General features: G+C 52.0%; 1 protein-coding gene across 1 annotated transcript in view; it reads right to left on the bottom strand.

Moving 5' to 3' along the window:
• AGRN (agrin) overlaps positions 1–8502 on the bottom strand; it is a gene marked incomplete at both ends in the record, with an annotated part of 102438 nt that extends 93936 nt beyond the window's left edge. The window contains 2 exons of the mRNA XM_080631284.1: positions 1388–1649; positions 8464–8502. Of these exons, the coding sequence (XP_080487410.1) occupies positions 1388–1649; positions 8464–8502 (301 nt within the window). The remainder of the gene's footprint in view (positions 1–1387; positions 1650–8463) is intronic.
• Between the last annotated feature and the right edge of the window lie 7187 nt (positions 8503–15689).

The following is a 15689-nucleotide window of genomic DNA, read 5'->3' as shown; positions in this document are numbered from 1 at the left end:
CTTCTTTCCCTTCCATCCCTCTCTAGTAGGTGCAAGGAAGGAGCAGAACTGATACCTTTCAATATATGGGAGATATATATATGTATATCGTATCCCTCCCACTTGCAAACACCACTCAAGACAGTGTCTCTTGAGAGCCACTTTGCTGAACCAGCCCTTTCCCAGCCTCCAAGGCCATGAGTTCGGTCATTTACCTCTGTCAGCATTCCCAGCTGGAAAAAGGGGTTATGGCCTCTCCTTTGCACATCCAAGGGGAGGAGGGAGCCCATCTGCATGTTTATTTGTTGTCTGTGCAGAATTCCTGCATTCCTTCCCTTATTTACTTATCTGCTTTCAGGACATGCTCAGACCCCAGCAAATGTGGCTTTTGGGGCACCACATTCCTCCATGAGCTTGGAGCTCTTGCTGGAACACATAAAGGGGGAAGAGAGAAGCCAGTGAATGGGTTATTACAGGAGTATGGTTAAGGTGGTTGGGCATCCAGATCTGCTCTCCATAGAGGCACATCTCCACACCTGAATGTCTAAGGCACTATTAAAGAGCACATATGGGCTGTCTCCCCCTCAGCTCTTCCCAACAGCTATGTTGTTACACCCACAGCAGCACTAGTAACTCAGCCACCCTGACGTCAACATGATGCACATGTACCCCATGAGCACCACACAACATTCCAACCTGCCTCATCAGAGAGCTTTCGGGAGCAAAGGATCCAGAGATTAACGCGCAAGGGATACGGGGCTTCACCACAACACAGAAGCACACCTCATACCCACCCCAATCACTTAGCTGCTCGGCTTGGTTCTTACTTACACCTTGGAGAAGCAAGCTTTACCCATCAGCACAACTTAGTTGGCTTCTTGGATCCCTGCAGGAGTCCATAGGGCTGACTTGGAAAGCAAGAAGTAACTACCATGAAGGACAGGCCTTCACCACAAGATTAACCCATGGACTTCTTATCTCTAAACCTATAGAGAAAATCTAACTCAGGTGTGAGGAACCTAAATTCCCTTCTAAGTGCCTGCAACTCAGTTGAGTTAGGACTTGCAGTGGGAATGCTAGAACCACATCAGAATCATTGCAGAGAGAGCCTACCCCAAATCTGGGGTAAAAACAACATAAAGCAACCTTATTTGGCTGTACCTTGGTTGCAATCACTGCCTCTAACAATAAGGTCAATGCCTGTGGCAGCAGAGTACATAGAGCAGCATGACCCCAGTCACACATAGAAATGCTCCACCTCATCCCCAGCGAGACCATTTGCCAATCACAGACTGGTTTGGGTTGGAAAGGGCCTTATGATCACCCAATTCCAAACCCCTTCCAACCATTCACCAGGCAAGAGCGCACGATTCCCAATGGAACCGCTGCAGCCACATTCCAGCCTCACCTTCCACACAGTGCTCCACCTCCTCCAGGTTGCGCAGGGTGATGCGCATGAGGCTGGAGTTGAGCATCAGCTCGTTGCGGTGCGCCGGCCACATGTACTGCGGGGCAGGGTTGACAAAGAATATCCTCGTGTCCCCAGTCGAGACCTGGTTGTCGCAGATCAAAGGGTCCCCAAAGCCACCGATAACCACCTTGTTCCCACCATCCAAGAGGATCTCGTGAGTGACGATGTCTTTGCCTTTCAGGTAGCGCCACACTCTCACCTGGAATGAGAGGGAGAAGGAGCACGTGAGACCATTCCACATGCAGCTAGCACTCGCTGGCCCTGGTTAATTCCCATCACACTGTCACAGGGTGCATAGGGGTGGTTTGGGCTTCCAACAGAGCTGATTTCATGAAACATCCCTCTAAAAGCACAGAACACGGACAACAAAGGCTAAAGCTTTTCTGCCATAGCTGTGCCCAGCTCTCTGCCTATTACTAGTAACGAATCCAAATGGATGGCAGGAGATCCACTCTTGGATTGAAAGTGAGATCCAATTCACCTACCCTGACCCTTTCCATGTGAAGATGCTGCGATCCGTCATTCACAGAGCACAGGGACATGGTTCAAGCCCTACCAAGGGCAGGATGCTAGTGTCAGCAGCATCATTGAAGGTGACTGTCTCCAGCCTGTACAGTTCACCCTGATTCACACCAAAATCTCAGTGGTGAAATATATCAAGGGAGAATAACACACTTCTGCATAAGAAAACAGCTTTGATGGGAACATTCAATGGCTGGAAGCTCCCAACCAGGGAACACTACAGAGCATCCATGGGAGAGGCTTTGAGCCTTAAAACAGGGGTAGGAGGAGGCAGATGGGGTGGGTGAATGAAAGGAGGGGTCTTCTGGCTCTGACAAGGGAGACAAAAGGCAGAGCAGATAACATGCCATGTAGAAATGTCAAATGCAACTTATGTTCAAGTTTCTTTACTTGTTCAACTTATGAACAAGGAAAGAAAACCTTTGCCTTAGCAGGCTGGATTTGCTAAAACACAGAGAGGATTTGGCAGGAGGAGCCTGTTCTCTTTACTCATCCAAACTTCAGGAACTAAAATAAGCCCTGGCCACTAGAGCTGCCAGCAGCTCTAGAACAGTCTCCTTGGACTTCATCACTGGCTCATCCCCTTGCCCAAACCAGCAAGATCTGGACACAACAGCAAGGCAGCTTCTCTGTGGCAAACTAAAATGGATCTTTAGTGCATGTGGGACACCAGAGGCACGTCCCCGTCCACACCAAAGAGGTCAGAAACCCTCCTATTGCAGTTCTATAGCAAGGACAACACAAAGCTGAGTCGATGAGTTGCATGTAATAGCATCCCATCAGAGAGCAGCCCCAGGTTTCAGCTTGGAGCAAGGGTGGCTGCTGCAGTGCATGGGTATTACTGTGACCACAGGCATCCCTGGCCCTGCTAATCACACTCCCCGCCTGCATGTCCCCTCCTAGGACAGCCCAAGAGCCCATTCACCTGCATTCTCTGGCTGTCTACACAGCCCAAAGAGCACTTGAGCGCTCTGTGCCGAGCACCAAGGCAGCCAAGGAGATGGCAGCTCAGAACAAGGGGCTCTTGATGCCCTCTCTGAAGCAGGCACACACGTATGTACTTGAGGAGTGCAGTTCCGAGGGGAATGCAAGGGGTAGAGAAAGGATGCTCATGTGTTGAGGCTGAGAGCTGGGCTTGTTCAGCAGGCAGAAGGCTCCAGGGAGACCTTAGAGCAGCTCCCAGTGTCTAAAGGGGCTGACAAGCCTGGAGAAGGGCTTTTGGCAGGGGCAGGTAATGATAGGACAGCTTCTATGTTTGGCATTGGGGTTTAGGTGACGGGACTTGTTACATAGGTGAGGAGGAGAGCACAGAGCAGACATTATCCCACCCAAGAACGAGCCATGTTTATAGTTATGTGTAAGAGCAACTCACTGCCATCTACCCTGTGCAGCCTTTCAAGTGTTTTGTGTGGGCTTGAGACTGTTCAGACAGACGCTTACTCTGTACCAAACACCTCCATCCCATTACTCAGTGACTACACAAGACACACACACAGTGACCTGATGTGCAAAGTTCAAGAGGCTAAAACCATGCAGCTCTCACGGCCTTTAATTGATCTTGCCCTTGTTTGAAGCCCTAAATCCAGAACTTCAGGGGCACGAGCTCAGTCTTAAGGGTCCAAATCCATTGCTTCAAGGTCCACAATGCTCTTGAGCCCAACTCCAACACATTGTCCCTGCCACAACTAGGAGCGGGCAGCTATAGGTGCTGGGGCAAGCAAACAGGGCTATTCCCATAGGAGCAAGCAAGCGGGGGTGAGAGCATCCTGCTCGGCACGAGATGCTCCTGTCAAGCATAAAAAGGGAACAAATTGAGTGTTGCTTGTGCTCTTTGGGTGCATCTGAAGTTTAAGAACAAAGATTAGAAGTGTATTTTATCCTCACGTCCTCCTGCTTCTCACACCTTCTCCTTAAGGTGTGATACTTGCCCACCTTGCAAAAGGAATCTGGGCTTGATGGGTCTCAGCTCCCACCCAGCCCAGCAGGCCCTGTGTGTATTAATGGTGCGAGCCTTGTTCTCCTGCATACCAGAGAGCAAAACCCACCCCAGGCATCAACACCCCTGTGACAGCTCCTGTGTGGAAGCTGTGCATGCCATAGCTGCTCCCAGGTTAGCTGCAGACACCGTACCCACGTGCTTCCACATCCATTTGTCTTCCAGCATGGAGCCAGCTCCCCTTGGGCCAGGGCTAAGCAATGCCCCAGCAACCAGAGGCCAAGCAGTAAGTTCTATGCAGGGCACCAGCCCTCCCAAGCTGCTGGGCAGGGGAGAAAAGAGGGGTGAAGCAACGAATTCAAAGCCATTTGTACAGCTTCTTTCAGCCCAAAAAGCCCTCTTGAAGAGCTGCTCGGTGGTACCCAGCCCTGTCAGTGAGAGCTCTCTTCTTGAGAGCGATGACAATCAACCAGCAAGCAGAGGGAGCTTCAGATGGCAAGGCAGGGTAGCTGTGACAGGCAGCTTCCCTCCCCTCTGATCATCCAAGGAATCCCAGCATCCACACAGACATCTGCTCCACCACATGCAGGCGATGCCACGGGAGGCAGCCCCCTTCAAAGAGCCAGGCTACGGCCACCAGGAAGCGCAGCACCTCCGATGGTGTTTAAGGAGCACAGCGTCAGCGCTAGCACCATCCTCCTGCTTCCCCATCAGCAGCACAGCTCCCTGCGGTCGTGCTGTGCCCACAGTCAAGTCAAGACACCTTCCTGCAGCCCCACCAGCTCCACCTCCTCTTCCTCCAGCAGCAGCAGCAGCCGCAGGGCAGGCGCTGGCTGCGAGCAGTGAGGTGCACAAAGCAACCAGGGCAAGAACCCAGCAACACAAAGGAGACAAAAGGGAGAAAGGGGGGGGGAATACACGCAGGGAGCAGGCAGAGAGCACAGCCTGAGGCTCCTGATGGAAGGCAGCAGCGGGGCATTTCACAGGTAGGTCTCAGGAAGGGGAATGCCTCCCCCTTGCTCTGGAGCAGATGGTGATGTGATTTAATTGGCACGGCTGCTGTAGTCATGCACCTCAGAGCCAGGCCACAGCGCTCGCAAGCAACAGCAGAGTCCACCAGCTTTCTCCCCACCCTTATTCCCCTTATAATGAATGGATGGGAAGGCACCAAAGACCGAGCAATTACCTGTAGGGCATCCCATTCATCATCACAGGCAGTTAAGACTCTGTCAGGGGTGACTCACCGGCTACATCAAGGATGGGGGAAGAAAAGGCAGAGAGAAAGAATTGGGCTGGAACCTAGTTCCAAGAGGTGCCTTCCCTAGAGCAGACTAACTCGCTCCTTGCCAGCGAGCACATAAAACACTGAATTAAGGCTGCTTTACAAGGCTCCTGGCAGCGACAGGGAAGCAGAGTGAAAACTTTGTTTAAGCAGAGCCTTGCAAGGGTGTATTTCGAGTGCTGCACAAAACCAGCGAGTCAAAGGGGGCTCCAATGCGATGTGGGTCCCATTCCACAGGAGGGAATGGGACCACCTGTACTGTGTGGTGCTAAAGGATTCCTGCCAGGAAGATGCTTGTAAAGAAAGGTGAGGAGTTGGAGCATAGTCTCATAGGAAGAGAGCTGTCACTCTGGGCAGAGGTAGGGTCACCACTACTATTAGCATCAGTTCATTAGTATCAGCATCACTTGCAGCTTCACACTCGGCTCTGTCAAACCCTGCCTTTGTCATCCCTCTCCCCTTGCTTGTCCCTGTCAGAAGCCAGCAGCCCTTCCCTTAGGAGCAAGGGGAATCAAACCCACCTCCCCCAGCAACTTCCACATCCAACCCTGGCTGGAGACAGCCGCTGTTACCCCCCAAAATACAGGCTCTATTGTTTGGAACAGGATCCACATCCTTGGCAACACTTCCTATAGAACCTGTATTTGTCCTATAAATAGGAGCTCCCTTCATAAGGGAGAGAGCAGAATAAGGCCCCTCAGAGGGCTCAAAGCAGGGGCAATGCTAGCACATAGGCTGCAAATGGGATGCACAGCAGAACCAAAAGCTAGGGAAGAGCAAGCCAGGAGCCTGCACAGAGCCCAGGTCCCCATGTCACATCGCTCAGTGAGACATGAGCCAGTTTCAACGTGAAGAGATCTGTCAGCCTCTTCTTCCTTATTATCCATCTCCTCTAACAGCAAAGGAATGGCTGGTGGCTCTTTACAGGCATTCATCTAACATGAACTTCACATTGCTTCTCAGCTGCAATGTGCTTATCTTCATCTATCAAAGGCTTCAGCTGGGAGGGCTTAGGGTTTAACTGGGGCCAAGAAGACACCAGTGCTCCCTCCCAGACCACCCAATAACACTGTTTTGGGTGTGGGCTCTAGGGAACTCCCACCACACACTTGGCCCTTGCCTTTGCCCTTCAGATAAAGAGCTGACAAGAGATAACTGTGGTATTTGGAGGCAACCCCAGGGGCTAAGAACAGTTACGACAGCGAGGAAGTGGACGTGTATCTTCCCACCAGCAACATCCTTTCTGCACCTGGGTCTATTCCAGCTCCACAGAGCACCAGGGGTCAGGTTTAATGCCCAAACTGCCCTTTGGGGATGGAGGTGTTTGGTCAAACACACCCAAACCAACCCAAAATGCAGGCATGTCCATCCCTGCACCAGCAGAATCACAGCGATATCAGTACTTTGAGGTAGAATCATACTATCATAGAATAGTTGAGGTTAGAAGGGGACCTTCAAAGGTGAGATCCTAGGGTGAAACAAGCCATTGGCACTGTGACTTAGACTCTAAATCACAGCGAGGGGAGATTTATCTGCACCCAGGTCCCTAAAACACCCCCAAGCCCCATTTCAAAGCCTTTTCCCTGCGAACACACTATAGATATACCATTAAGAACTGCACAGAAAGGACTCAATGTGGAGGTGAAGCACTGAAAAGCCACTGTGCTAAAGGACTGTTGAGAGCCAGCAGCACTGCCACAGTGAGATGGGACGGGCACTTCCATTCAAGGTGGAAGGTTTTCCTCCTTTCACTTTCTTTTACAGGACTACAAAGGTATCTTCGGAGCATGTTCTGGCCTTCAAGTGCTGTTATGACAGCAGTTACTAACTCTGGAGTCCTGTGTCTGTTGTATCTTGTCTCTTTGTGTCCCTGCCCATGGCAGGGGGTTAGGACTGGATGATCTTCAGGTCCTTTCCAACCTAAATCACTCCATGATTCTTTAAGTCAGTAGCACAAACGTTCTCCACCGCATTCCTTGGGATGGCTCAGGGAACAGTGGGCAAAAGACCCTGCTCCCAACCTGAGCAACGCAAACCGTGTTTCAAATAAAGCCAGGTTCCTCCCCATTGCTCTTAGACTTGATTGCACCCTTCCAAACACAGAGCTGCTGAGCAAGCAGGTTCTCCATCACAAGGAAACTGCTTTTCCTGACCTAAAGCCTTGCTCTGATGCAGCAAGATGAAGCCAGGCACCACGCTGCTTGCCCACAGTGGGAGGAAAGAGCCCTGTTTCTTAGCTAAGCATTTCTAACTCATCACTAACCTCGCTGCACCACCTCCTACATGGCAATCCTTGCCCTGGCATCAGATGGCCCGCATCCATGCAGCCATATGTGCCCCAAGCTGCTGCAGGACACCGGCTGCTCACAGCAGCTTATTAGTTTTCCACATAGCACCCAGGATGTGCCAGACACTTTGCAAACATACGGTCCCTGCTCTAGCCTGGAGGGTCTGGGATCTCATTTACAAGGGGCCAGATTGTGCCGTGTTGTATCACGACAGGAAGAGCAATGGGAGCAAAGCGTGAAGCAGCGGGCACCAGCTGGACAGGCAGAAGCTCTTCAACTACTTTACTAAGGCGAGATGCTCCAGAGCAAGAGGGTAAAGCCGCGGTACAAAGTTAATCTACCTCTGCACCACTGCTGTGCATCACCCCCAGGCCCTGCTCAGCACTAACCACAGGCAGGAACCGCAGCACTTTTTAGGGATGAGCAGAAAAGGGGATTGGGAGGGGGGAAGAAGAAGAGGGAAAGGCAACGGAGCAGCAAGTCCTCACAAGTGAGATTCCTGCCCCGGGAAGGGTTAAGCCATAGAGCACGTTTTCTGACAACCAGGCGGATGGTATTTCAGGTTGCTCAGTACTTTAAGAGTCTTTCGGCTTAGAGGAGGAGGGGGGAGAGGGGAGAAAAAACATCGCCAGAGGCCAGATTCGTAGTTAAACAATAGCTTGAGCTGGAGGAACTCAAGATGCTGCTAAAGTCAACAGGGATAGAGCCAGGAGCGGCTCCCACCGCCCCGCCGGGGGGGAAAAGTTGGGATCCCGCTCCTCATCCCGGGCACGGAGGGGAAAAATGCCCATAAAAAGCAACCTTGAGAGATTCCCTTGGGCACAACGGCGGGAGCCCCGGCGGGGAAGAGCCTCCGCAGGCTAAAAATACCTAATTACACACCAAAGCGTACAATAAGAACCACATGCGGCCGCCCGAGCGAGCGCCTGCCCGGGGCCGAAAGTTTCCCTGCAGCCCCCCCGCATTCCCATTCCCAAACGGTTACCTTGCAGGAATAGGTGTGATGAACGGGATCCACGTTCATGATCTCCTCCACCGTGCCCGTCAACACCACGTTGGCTTCTTCCTCCCGCCGCTCCAGCTCCCGTTCGGGGCACGTCGCCCATCCGCCACCACCCAGCAGCACCAGGAGCACCGGGAATACCGGGAGCAGCCGGGAAGCCGCCGCTGCCCGCCCCGCCATGGCCCGCGGGCCCCGCTCCCGGCCCCCGGCACCCCGACGGAGCGGGGAGACAAAGCGAAGCCGCTCGCAAGCAGGACTGGAGCGGAGAGAAGGGCTACTTTTGTTCGGGGAGGTGAAAAGGAGGAAAGAAAGAGAGGGAGGGAAGGAGGGGAGGGGAGAGCAGGGGAGGGGAGAAGGAAGAAAATCCCAAGAGGAGGAGGAGGAGGAGGAGGAGATAGCTCTCCCCTGAAGCCGCGGCCAAGCGCTGTGTCCTCCGCTTTGCCCCTGTAAGAAAGCGCGCAGATTTGCATGCAATCTGAATTGCTGATAAGGAAGGAGCGGGTTAGAAGGGGGGGAATGGAGGGAGGGAAGCAGCCGGCCCTGCTGCCGGCTCCTCTTGCGGCGCTGCCGCGGACGCCACCCCCAGGAAAGGGAGCTCGCATCAGGTTAATGGATAATCAGCGCCGCAACGTGAGGAGACTTTTAAAGGTGTAGGAGCGGCTGCTGGCTCCGCCACCCCCTGCATCCGCTGCGGATCTCCCCCGTCTCGGCTCTGCACAGGGGTCCCGCAGCACGGACACCAACATCCCTTGGACACAGCACCCGGGGGGGGGGGGGGGATGTGATCCCACCATGTGTGATCCCACCATGTGTGATCCCATCATGTGTGATCCCCATTGCGTGTCACCCCAGCATATGTGCTCCTGTCATGTGTGACCCCCATCATATGTGACTCCATCATATGTGATCCCATTATGTGTCACCCCATCATATGCAACCCCATCATATGTGACCCCATCATTTGTGATCCCCATTACGTGTCACCCCAGCATATGTGATCCCGTCATGTGTGACCTCCATCGTATGCAACCCCATCATATGTGGTCCCATCATGTGTCACCCCATCATGTGTGATCTCCATTACGTGTCACCCCATCATATGTGGTCCCATCATGTGCTACCCCATCATGTCACCCATCATCTATGACCCCCTCCCAGTGCCTCCCTCCCTCCCTGCCACCCCAAGCACCCCTTCCACATCCCCAGACAGACCAGGTCACCCACACGCCCATCACCGTGTCCTCAGTTACCATAGGGTGAGAAGGCACCCAAGGCTCCCCCTGCCTTGCCTGATCCACAGCAGCACCACTGCCTGCCCCAGGAGCACTGTGACCTCCTGCCCTGGCTTCCCACAGGGGCTACACCACACTGTTTCCAGATGTCACGTGCAATTACTGCAGATATAAAGCTAGAAGTTAAGTGGCACCAGGGGAGGGATAGTGTTTCTGCCCTCCATAAATTAACCACCCTCCCAGAGGCATTTTACAAGCCTGTTTTACTTGATGGCCTCAAACATTCGTGTTTGTGACCCAAGGTGAAGTTTAACCACCCCACTGATGTGCCCCCATCTCCCGCTCTGCTTCCATGCACAGCAGCATCCTGCACCATAAGGCTCAGCAGATGCCCATCCGCCCTATCCATCCCTGGAGTTTTGAGCTGTTTGGGCTGTTTGCCCCTGTGATAGTGCGTGTGTCAATCACTTTTCTCCCCCCATTGGAACATAAACAGGAATTAAGGCCAGAATAGGAATAAATGAATCTTACTGAGTGTTCAAAATGCTGCCCATCTCTGGTATCTCACCCTCTTCACATGGCCTAAATCTGCCCGGAGACAGCACAGCTGCCATGGGTTTTACAGGGAAGGCATATTGTACAGACACTGTCTTATACCATGTGCTTGGCATCTCCACAGAGACTTCAGTCTCAGTACTGGGGCTGTTTGTGTAACTCAGCACCATCTCATAGGTCCCCTTCCACTTCTATCCCATAAAACTCAGCTCCCAGTTCAATCCCAAAGGAAGGCTGCTATTCAAAAGCATGGAGTATTTAATCACCTCCGGGAGGTCTTCAGAGATAGGATTTTCAGCAGGAAGTGGCCCATAGCATACACAGGAAACCTGGATTCATCTGATGGGGCTTAACTCTTCAAACCCTGCTCTGGACCACTCACGTGAGAACCCCAGGGAGGGATGCGGGGATGCTGAGATGGGGCCATAGGGCAAAGGACACGCAATGTCAGGTTTTCTCCCTGTGCTAACTAAACCCCATCACTGAAACATGTGTTTTCTGCTCGAGGGGCAGTGGGAAGACTCCATCCCAAGCCAAGAGCACTGCAGAGTCCAGGCTCTGAAGTCATCGCTGTTACACAGAGGAGGTTTAGCACAAAGGGCTCCATTATTACACTGCTGCTATTAGAAACTCCAGCAACCAGCTAAAAATATTGCAGTGCCTGGCACACTGCTTTTGCTGTTTTCATTAATTCTTATTGCCATCCTCGAGCTCTGCTCCACTCTAAAGCCCAGAAACAACCTGGGCTCAAGGTGGAAGGAGCCAGCTGTGACATTGTGCTCCCAACACTGCTGCAAAGAGGAGAGGGGAGGAATGATTGATGCTGGGGTTGTATTATTTGTTAGTTCTCTTCTCCTGGCCCCACCCCACCATCTGCTTTCAAAGCTGTGAAGAGAGAAAATGGGTTTCACAGGCTTTTCTGATGGGTTTGCCCCTATTTGGTCAGTTCTTCATGTGAATTTGCTTGGCCTTGTAGGCTTTCTGCCTACACAAACCCCGGGGTCCTGCTCTCCATGTGCAGGTTTAATAAAGACCATAATAAGGTTAATAAAGAATTATAGAGTCGTGGAATGGTTTGGGTTTGGAGGGGACCTTAAAGCCCATCCAGCTCCAACCCCTGCCACGGGCAGGGACCCCTTCCACTGGAGCAGCTTGCTCCAAGCCCCTGTGTCCAACCTGGCCTTGAGCACTGCCAGGGATGGGGCAGCCACAGCTTCTCTGGGCACCCTGTGCCAGCGCCTCAGCACCCTCACAGGGAAGAGCTTCTGCCTCAGAGCTCATCTCAGTCTCCCCTCTGGCAGGTTAAAGCCATTCCCCTTGGCCTGTCCCTACAGGCCCTTGTCCAAAGCCCCTCTCCAGGTTTCCTGCAGCCCCTTTAGGCACTGGAGCTGCTCTCAGGTCTCCCCTTCAGGAGCCTTCTCTTCTCCAGGCTGACCCAGCCCAGCTCTCTCAGCCTGGCTCCAGAGCAGAGCTGCTCCAGCCCTTGCAGCATCTCCATGACCTTGCTCCAACAGCTCCACGTCCCTCTTGTGCTGTCGCCCCAGAGCTGGATGCAGGATGCAGGATGCAGGGGGGGTCTCAGCACGGGGGTTCTGTGCTCAAGCGCACACTGAAGCTGGGTCATGGGTAGCTCCTCATTGACCAACACCAGCTGCTCCATCCATTCTCTGCCCAGCCTGTATCTGTGCTTGGTCCCACATGCAGGACCCTGTTGAGCTCCATCATGCAGATGGCTTCTCCAAAGGACAGCACCCAAAGAAGGAGCTCAGTCACCCCAAGCACCCTTTTAGGGACAAGATGCATTGGGAAGCATCACAGAGCAGCACATTCCCTCTCTGCTCCATGCTAAAGCTTCACGCTGACAGGAGGAGAAAGCAGCCAAGAAACTGATGGTGGGAAAAGTGAAACAACCTATTTGGCAAATCAGTGCAGATGATAAATAAGCGGTGTTAACTGCCCCAAACACATCAATCACTGGGACTGGTCCAGGCTCTCCACAAGACAGCTATTGGAAACCTGGGGCTAAGCTGACAATGAAGCGGCTCAGTCAGGCTCTGAAAAATCAAGAGGTCTTGGAAATGTGACAAGGACTGGTTTGGTGGTTGCTTCCTGACACCTCTGCACACCTTTGGATGGTTTGGATGCACACCCGGGATGTGCTTGCTGGAGGGGCCTGAAATGTTGAGGAGGAAAGGAGAGGAGAGGGAAGAGGGAAGAGAAAAAAGAAAAGTCGAAAGAGAAGAGAAAAGAGAAAAGGAGAGAGGAGGAGAGAGGAGGAGAGAGGAGGAGAGAGGAGGAGAGAGGAGGAGAGAGGAGGAGAGGAGGGAAGGGAAGGGAAGGGAAGAGAAGAGAAGAGAAGAGAAGAGAAGAGAAGAGAAGAGAAGAGAAGAGAAGAGAAGAGAAGAGAAGAGAAGGACTGCTCTATTCCCAATGAGGTTGTCACCATGCCATGGGCCTGCTGAACCCCCGGTGCTGTGGTACCATTGCTGGTGCTGACCTTAAGGCACCCATTTAACTCCCAGCCCTCTGCAAGCTTCAACAATATCCGTGTCATCCCTTCCACATCTGAAGTCAAGTGCCTGGGTAAGCTTTGCCTGATGCAGTCTCTTCCCTCCAGCAGTAGCTGCTGTGGTGTTTTGGACAGGACCATAATTCTTCCCCTGTCCTTTGAAGACTCCTTTTCCAATTCTAACAGCTCATGACACAGGCAAATGAGCCTCTTTTAGGCTGGGCTGAGTAACCCTGCAAAGGTCTCTCATTTATTGCAAGTTATTGCTCCTCAGAATGACTGTACAGGCACTCCTGCAGCACTCAGCACTTTTGTGCCATCATCTCTTGACCCTAAAGCACTTCCCGTTCAAGATATTCATTATCGGAGCTCTTAGCTGAGGCTATCACAAGGGTCAGACCTTCATTCTCCAGCTTGGTGGGGTCCTGGTGTCTGCAGGCTCAATGCTTGCTCTGAGCAGATCCTTTAAGGCGTGTGAGGTTTGGTATCTGAACGCAACCGCAGGGTAAATCCTCACCCTGAGCACAGCGAGGGGCCGAGGGCAGAGCCCTTCACATTGCTGTGGCACCCACGTCATAGCAGGAAACAAGATTTTAGGCCAAGCCTTCAAAGCAAATACAAGACGTGACTGAAAACCAGAACAGCCCCAACACTAACCAGGGGGGAGAAACAGCATCCCCATTGCTTGGGCTGGCCCCTGGTTTCTGCATTGGTTCCCTCTACACCCCATTGCCTGGTTTTCTTGGCTCTGAGGCTCTCTGATGAGCTCCAAGATCATGTCTTAATGTGGGATATTTCCCCCCCTCCTTTCCTCCTTTAAGTTAATCCCTCTCGGTGGTTCCTGACATTGTCAAATGGCTTTTGTGTACTGTCAGAGAACCTCTTGATGTAGCTACAGAGCAGCTGCTAACAAGTTGCCCCTGGGATCCTGCCTCTATGAGGCTGTCTGCCTCTATAATGGCTTTCAAAGAGGTAAATCTATTAATGAGATCTCAGTGGGAGTAGGGCTGAGGAGCTGCTCCCTGTCAATGGACACACATGAGAGGGGCTTCGTGCCCCATTGGCCTCAATGGGCACTGCAGCATCACAAGGGGAGTTACAGAGATGTTGTCTCTGTGTGGTAATGGGGGCACGAGACACTCATAGAGCAGTTTGGGCTGAAGGGTTAAAGCCATTCCCCATGTCCTGTCCCTATAGGCGCCTGTCCAAAGCCCGCCTTGTCAGCCCCCGTAGGTGCTCAGTACAAGGGGCAGCCTTCAATCTCAGTTTAGCTCTTCAAGAGGGACCAAGCATCAGCACAGAGCACTTGTGCACACACAGGTGCCATCTCACTGGGTTTTCAATGGCCATGAACCTTGAGCATGGTTTTGGATTTAACCTAGCAACCCCTCAGCTTGGAGGCAAAAGCATCCAGTGAACCACAATGGCTCCTTTAATCAAAAAAAGGGGGAAAAAAGGAAGAAAAGAGAAAGAAAATTCAGCGTGAACTTGAGGGCAAATGACCCTCCATTATCAAATCCCATCTTAAAAAGTGCACGGGGCTAATTGAATTACTCTTGCTGGATTTCTATGTAGCCACGAAGTCTTCTTAATGTGGATTGATAGCATAAATCTGTTCTCCATTGAGGGAAAAGCCAACGCTGGCCCCTGACATCTATCTTTCTATCCAGAAATCCCATCTAAGCGGCCGTCTCCTTAGGCCACTTCCAAGAGAAAGATGTCTCTCTCCATTACCCCTGACACGCAGCAGCAGAAGGAAGTGAGGTCCGTTCACATCTAATTACTCCCACTCCTGGATTTATTACAATCACGCCAGGATTAATTGGGAAAGTAAAAATGCTTCGTTGGGTGATCAATCTTCCCCAAGTTCCTTACCTTGTCACTCGCTAATAACTGGGAAAGAAAAGTGCCCCTCTCTGCTCTAGCTCACCAAATGGATTTCTCTAATACATTGCTAGGGATCTTTAAAAGGCATTTGGAAGCAGTAAGGAGACAAATTGGATTAGCTGGCGAGAAAGTGCAACCAAAGCATTTCTTTAGCATTATCATAAAGCAGAGATTTCAGCTCGCCAACGCTCAGGTGGGGATTGAAGAGGCAGCGCCCGGTCCCATGGATGCTGGTTACCCCATAGCAACAGCGTGATGCTTTGCAGGAGCTATGGGGCAGGCTTTAACCTGGGGGCCACAGATACAGCAGTGAGGGGCTGAAGAATAATAGAAGCATAGAATGGTTTGGGTTGGAAAGGACCTTAAGATCATTCAGTTCTAACCCCTGCCATGGGCAGGGACAACTCACACTAGACCAGGTTGCCCAAGGCTCTGTCCAACTTGGCCTTGAACACTGCCTGGGATGGAGCATTTACCCCTTCTTTTGGCAACCTGTTGCAGTGCCTCAGCACCCTCACTTCTTCCTTATCTCCAACCTGAGGTTCCCCTGTTTCAGTTTGAACCCATCACCCCTTGTCCTATCGCTAAAGTCCCTGATGAAGAGCCCAAGTGAAACACAAAGAGCCTTTCCTGCTTTAAAGACCAGGTTCTATTCCACACATGCTCATACAGAAGGGATGCTGCAGTTCTCACCCAGCTGAAAGTGGATGCACCCATTCACTGCTCTCATCTTGCCCACTTCCTACCACAGCTTCCATGGATTCCCCCAGTGTGTCCTCAGGATCTGGGGCAGCTATTTCAGTTTAGATCTCCTAGCTAGCAAGGCCTGGTACAGATAACCACCCTATGCCAAGGCAACTCAAAGGGTGTTACTGTCTTTGAGATCAAAGCCCTCTTCATATCAAATTTGGCTCAACCTTGATTGCAAGAATCACACACAATGCACAATGAAAATATCCCAGCTCCATTCTTTCACTTGTCCAAGAGGAATATCCCATTTTCCTCCTGCAACAAGCTCTTTCAAA

This window comes from Psittacula echo (genome assembly GCF_963264785.1).
Source record: "Psittacula echo genome assembly, chromosome: 17".
Classification (NCBI taxonomy): Eukaryota; Metazoa; Chordata; class Aves; order Psittaciformes; family Psittacidae; genus Psittacula; species Psittacula echo.
Note: the sequence above shows the minus strand (reverse complement) of the source record. Positions and strands in the feature narration are given on the sequence as shown.